At 39.2% G+C, this 6,000-nt stretch overlaps 1 protein-coding gene across 7 annotated transcripts in view; it reads left to right on the top strand.

The window, feature by feature from the left end:
- The window catches only part of Rhot1 (ras homolog family member T1), a 79,337-nt gene that overhangs the window by 37,626 nt on the left and 35,711 nt on the right, over nucleotides 1-6,000 (top strand). For all 7 annotated transcript variants that reach the window (XM_029553559.1, XM_029553561.1, XM_008848180.3 and 4 more), the window contains 3 exons: nucleotides 1,196-1,294; nucleotides 2,643-2,751; nucleotides 3,993-4,113. In XM_029553559.1, the coding sequence (XP_029409419.1) occupies nucleotides 1,196-1,294; nucleotides 2,643-2,751; nucleotides 3,993-4,113 (329 nt within the window). The remainder of the gene's footprint in view (nucleotides 1-1,195; nucleotides 1,295-2,642; nucleotides 2,752-3,992; nucleotides 4,114-6,000) is intronic.

Genomic DNA, 6,000 nt, shown 5'->3' with positions numbered 1-6,000 from the left:
AGATAGATAGATAGATAGATAGATAGATAGATAGATAGATAGATGATAGTAAATCTTAGCCAGGTGTGGTGGTGTACGCGGATCTCTGTGAGTCTGAGGACAGCCTGGTCTATATAGCTAGTTCCAGGCCAGCTGGGGCTACAGGGAGACCCTGTCTCAAAAAAAACAAAACAAAAAAGTAAATCTTACAAAAGAAGTAATCAAAGTCTTTTATGCTTAATAACCAGTGACATTTTGTAATTTATTTGTGAATAAGCTTGTTTTTTATTCCAACTGTAACATGCACATGGAACAAATTAAAACATTGAGTTGCTTGGGCTAAGGGTATGGCTTAGTGCTTTCTTATCAGCAAGATGCCTTAGATTTTATCTCTAGCACCACAAGAAGAAGCCAGGCACAGAGGAACATACCTGTAATCCATCAGTCGAGACTGAAGCCCTAAAAAACGAAAGCTGAAATTTTCTTTTGCCCATTTTCAAAGGATTTGTGGTCAGAAAATAAGAAATTTACAACTCCAAATATCAGTTCTAGTAACAAGTAAATATCACCCCATTTACTTTAAAAGTCTTGAATATGAAAATAATTGGCTTTGGTAGGCCTGGTGAGGCAGACATGCACCCCAGTTTCTTGGGAAGCTGAGGATTGGAAGGTCAAGGCCAACCTGGGCAAATTGGTGAGACCCTGTCTCAAAATTAAAAGTTAAAAAAGGTGACTGGGGTAAAGCATATGTGCTGCACAAATGTGAGGACCTGAGTTCAGATCCCCAGAGCCCACTAAAGCTGGGTGCAGTAGTGTGTGTCTGTAACATCAGTGCTCCTATTTCAAGAAGGGAAGCAGAGACAAAATCTCCAGAAGTGAAACAAGACCTTCTCTCAAACAAGGTGAAAGGGGAAGACAAACCCTCACGGTTGTCCTCTGGCCTCTACACACGAACCATTGCATACATTGCTTTGCATGTACACACACACACACACACACACACACAGAGGTTATTTTTTTTAATGGTTAAAAAAAAGGATTGATGATATACCCGAGTTATAGAAAGTTTGCCTAAGGCGCAAGTCATAGGTCTAATCTTCTATATCAAAAAAGTTAGTTGTCAATGGACTTGATACTACTTAAAAACAGTCAAGTTTTCTCAGCATTACTTATGAAAATCTCGTTTTAAAATATTTTGTTTCTTACTGTTTTGTAGATGAAACCAGCTTGTATAAAAGCCCTCACTCGTATATTTAAAATATCTGATCAAGATAACGATGGTACTCTGAATGATGCTGAACTCAACTTCTTTCAGGTAGCTGTCTTTAGCTTCAGATATTTTTCAATAGAAGACATAAAACTTATTAGCTTAAACAGCAATATGCCATTAAATCTTTTTCTTTTTTTAAAATTTGTTATTTTTATGTGTATGTGTGTATTGTCTGCATGTAGGTAAGTGCACCCATGTCGTGCAGTGCCCTCGGAGGACAGAACAGGCTGTAGGATCCCCTGGGACTGGAGTTACAGACAGATGTTAGCTGCCATGTGGGTGCTGGGATTCAAACCTGGGTCTTCTGCAAGAACAGCCGGTGTTCTTTTTTTGTGTGTGTGTGGTCTTTTTGAGACAGGGTCTCCCTGTAGCTCCAAGCTGTCCTGGAACTCACTATGTAGACCAGGCCCCATGCCTTTGCAGGATTAAAGGCATTCGCCACCACTCCTGGCAAAAGGAACTTTTTAATAGTGTCATTTCGTGAGGCATAGTGGATGTATGAAGAATGGTGACTTCCAGTCTGTTCTAATAAATCTTTCTAATAAAGCTTTCTGGGCTTTGTGTTACGTAACTACACAAAGAGCTTTGTGTTTTCAAAACAGAATGAGGAATGTTGGGAAGTTTTTTGTTTTTTTGTTTTTTTGTGTGTGTCTTTTTTGAGACAGGGTATCCTTGTAGCCCCAGCTGTCCTGGAACTCACTATGTAGACCAGGCTGGCCTTGAACTCACAGAGATCTGCCTGGCTCTGCCTCCCGAGTGCTGGGATTAAAGGCATGTGCCACCACGCCTGGCTTATTCATTGGTTTTATTTTATATGTATGAGTGTGTTGCCTACATGTGAGTGAGTGCACCCGTGTTGTGCAGTGCCGCAGAAGTCAGAAGAGGGCTTCGGATTCCCCTGGAACTGGAGTTAAGGATGGTTTGCAGCCACCATGTAGGTGCTGGGAATTGAACCCGGGTCTTCTGCAAGAACAGTCAGTGTTCTTAACCTCTGAGCCATCTCTCCAGCCCCCTTATTATTTTTATGTGTATGAGTATATTGCCTGCATGTAGGTAAATGCACCCGTGTTGTGCAGTGCCCTCAGAGGACAGAAGAGGCCATTGGATCCCCTGGAACTAGAGGTATGGACAGTTGTTAGCTGCTGCCATGTGGGTGCTGGGTTTCGAACCCAGGTTTTCTGCAAGAACAACCAGTGTTTTTAACTGCTGAGCCATCTCTTCAGCCCGGGAAGTTTCTTTTTTAAGTATAACATACTTAAATAATACAAAATGGAGACTATTTCAATAGTTTGTTTTGGTTTCAGCTCATTGGTTTTGTAGAGTATTACCATTATATATTGTTGTAGCTTTATATTTTGGGTTGTTTTATTTATTTATTTTATTTTTTTGCTAGAGAATTTGTTTCAACACTCCTTTAGCTCCTCAAGCTCTGGAAGATGTCAAGAATGTGGTCCGAAAACACATAAGTGATGGTGTGGCTGACAGTGGTTTGACACTAAGAGGTAGGTGAATGATGTTTTTCTACCATTTTCTCCCTAGGTACTGAGGGTTGTGCCTTGGACCTTGCTCATACAGAGCAAACACTGTACTACTTACCTTTATCTCTAAACCCTTTTCTACCCTTTAGCTAAATGTTTACAAAATTTATCAGAAGGCCATTATAGCATTATTTATATGTTAAGGAAATGTTAGTGTTGGGGGAGATTATCCTTACTGTCAGTATAAATTAGAGGTAGAGCAATGGGTTGAACTTCAAAAGATATAGAGATCCAAATGATGGAAGTGATATATGGAATAAATTTATCTTAAATTCCTTAGTCTTTAATCAGAATTTATTTTTAGAGACTGTGTATATGAGTTAAATTTATTAATTATAGTGCCCTGTTGAATGTATTGTGGAGTCATGTTGATGACCAGAAATTAAATTAGGGCTGGAGAGATGGCTCAGGAGTTAAAAGCACTGACTGCTCTTGCAGAGGACCTGGGTTCAATTCCCAGCACCCATACAGCAGCTAACAACCATCTGTAACTCCAGTTCCAGGGAATCCAACATCCTCTTCTGACCTCTGCAGGCATTGTATGACACAGGTGCACCTACTTACATGCAGGCAATATACTCATCACATAAAAAAAAAAAATAATGGGACTGGAGAGATTGGTCAGTGGTTAAGAACACTGTTCTTGCAGAAGACCCGGGATTCGAATCCAAGCACCCACATGACAGCTAACAACTGTCTGTAACTCTAGTTCCAAGGAATCCATGGCCTCTTCTGTCCTCCAAGGGTGTTGCATGACACGGGTGCATTTATATACATGCAAGCAATATACCACATACACATAAAATAAAAATAATAAATAAAATATTTAAAAAATAAATACTAAACCAAATATTTATTTAAAAAAGAAAATTCAGAATTTTCCATTATAGAAATAAGCCCAAAGATCCACACATCATTTTCATTTGTTTTCATCATATAATCATGAAGCTTTGTGACTGTCAGTGTGCTCCTTGGGATATAGTTTTGGCCCTTTCATCCAGTACTTGGTCCTGCTGAGCTGGGTGTTTATGGGAAATGACTCTGAAATGAGTTTGGCTTCATTTGTATACCTCTGAATTGTCTCGATCCTACTGTGAAAACTGGTATGTATGTTTTCACAAATCCAACTCATGTTATATGCTTTTCTTCCATGGGACTGAATCAGTCTTCACATCAACTGTATTCACTGATTTACTTTATTTCAGGGTTTCTCTTTTTACATACACTTTTTATCCAGAGAGGGAGACATGAAACCACTTGGACTGTACTTCGACGATTTGGTTATGATGATGATCTGGATCTGACGCCTGAATATTTATTCCCCCTGTATGTACCTGAGCTTTCTGGTTTATTTCACTTCCCAAGTATTTTTTAAGTTTTATTTAGCACATAAGTATGTTATAAGCTCATCATGAATAATTGAGAATTATAGGCAGTTTCTCAGCCTTGCTGCTACCAACATTTTCTACTAAAGAATTATTTATTATGGAGCTTGTCTATTATAGGGTCTTTTAATAGATCCTTAAATGACAGTACCATCTTTTCCTCTAGTTGTGACAAACAAAAATTTTACCAGAAATTGCGAAATGCCCCCTCAAAGCAAAATCATCCACAGTTGAGAGCTAGTACTTTATATCATGATGCAAACTTTTCCTTATTTATTTACTTACTTAGCCAGAATTTTTTTTTTTTTTTTTTTTTTTTTTGAGACAGTCTCACAAAGCCCAGGCTGGCTTTGAACTTGCTTTGTAATCAAAGATGACCTTCTATCCCTGATCCCCTCACCTGTATCTCCCTGGTACTGGGATCACAGGTGTGTACCACCACACCCAGCTAGACTTCTCTTCTTATTGAGAATACAAATCTTTTAAAAACTTGTTTTATTGAGGAAGGAGGGAAAAAGATAAAAAGATATCAGAGCTGGGTGTGGTGGCACATGCCTTTAATCCCAGCACTCCGGAGGCAGAGGCAGGCGGATCTCTGTGAGTTCAAAGCCAGCCTGGTCTACCTAGTGAGTTCCAGGACAGCTGGGGCTACAGGGAGACCCTGTCTCAAAAAGACCAAAAAAAAAAAAAAAAAAGATATCAGATAATCATGATTATAGAGTCAAAAGATGAGAAAATCTTACCAGTTTTCCTTCATTATTTCTCCTTCATTGTTTTGTGACTTTTTTTTGTTTTTTGTTTGTTTTGTTTTGTTATTTTGGTCTTTTTGAGACAGGGCCTCCTTGTAGCCCCAGCTGGCCTGGAATTCACTATGTAGACCAGGCTGGCCTTGAACTCACAGAGATTCGCCTGCCTCTGCCTCCTGCTGGGACTAAAGGCATGTGCTACCACGCCCAAACTTTTCTTCTTCAGTTTTGTAGCCCATTTTTGTTCATGATAAAATAAGTATATTTTCCTAAACAATTGATGTTTATGTGATTCTTTTCCTTTGATAATGCTTTTGACTTTTATATATAGTTTAAATCTGGGCTCAGTGAGACTGTGTGGTCTCGGGTGCCTCTTCTCTCCCTTTGATAACTTAAAATCCCATGATTGGGCCTTGGGTCTTTAGCCTTTCTTCCTTACCTTTTCAGTCATATATTACGTTCATGCTGTCATTTTGTTTGTTTGTTTTTAGAGTTATACCTCAAGCTAGGTATATAATGGTTCAGAAAATGTTGTTTTGACCTTCCCCATCATCAAGGAACCAGAGATCTTTCTGATTAGATTCCTGGTCTATTAATCTGTTCTAATTTGAAATTTATGAAACTAAATCTTGGGGCTGGAGAGATGGCTCAGCAGTTAACACTGACTGTTCTTGTAGAAGACCCGAGTTCGAATTCCAGCACCCACATGGCAGCTAACACCTGTCTGTAACTCCAGTTTCAGGGGATCCAACAACCTCTTCTGTCCTCTGTGGGCATTGCACGACATGGGTGCATTTACTTACATGCACCCGTAACACTCATACACATAAAGTAAAAATAATAAATAAAATAAAAAGAAACTAAATCTTGGCTAACATTTAGTACAGTTTTTCAATGCCTACGTATTGAATTTTTGGGGGCCCCTTTCACAAACTTTTCTTTTTGTTTCTTTTTTCTTTTTTGGTCTTTTTGAGACAGGTTCTATCTATAGCAGCAGCTAGCATAGAATATGCTGTGTAGACCAGACTGGCCTTGAACTCACAGAGGTCCACCTGTCTCTGCCTCCCAGGTGCTGGGATTAA

Source organism: Nannospalax galili, unplaced genomic scaffold (assembly GCF_000622305.1).
Source record: "Nannospalax galili isolate Female #2095 unplaced genomic scaffold, S.galili_v1.0 scaffold363, whole genome shotgun sequence".
NCBI classification, from domain to species: Eukaryota; Metazoa; Chordata; class Mammalia; order Rodentia; family Spalacidae; genus Nannospalax; species Nannospalax galili.
The sequence above is the reverse complement of the archived record's forward strand: the minus strand, read 5'-3'. Positions and strand labels throughout refer to the sequence as shown.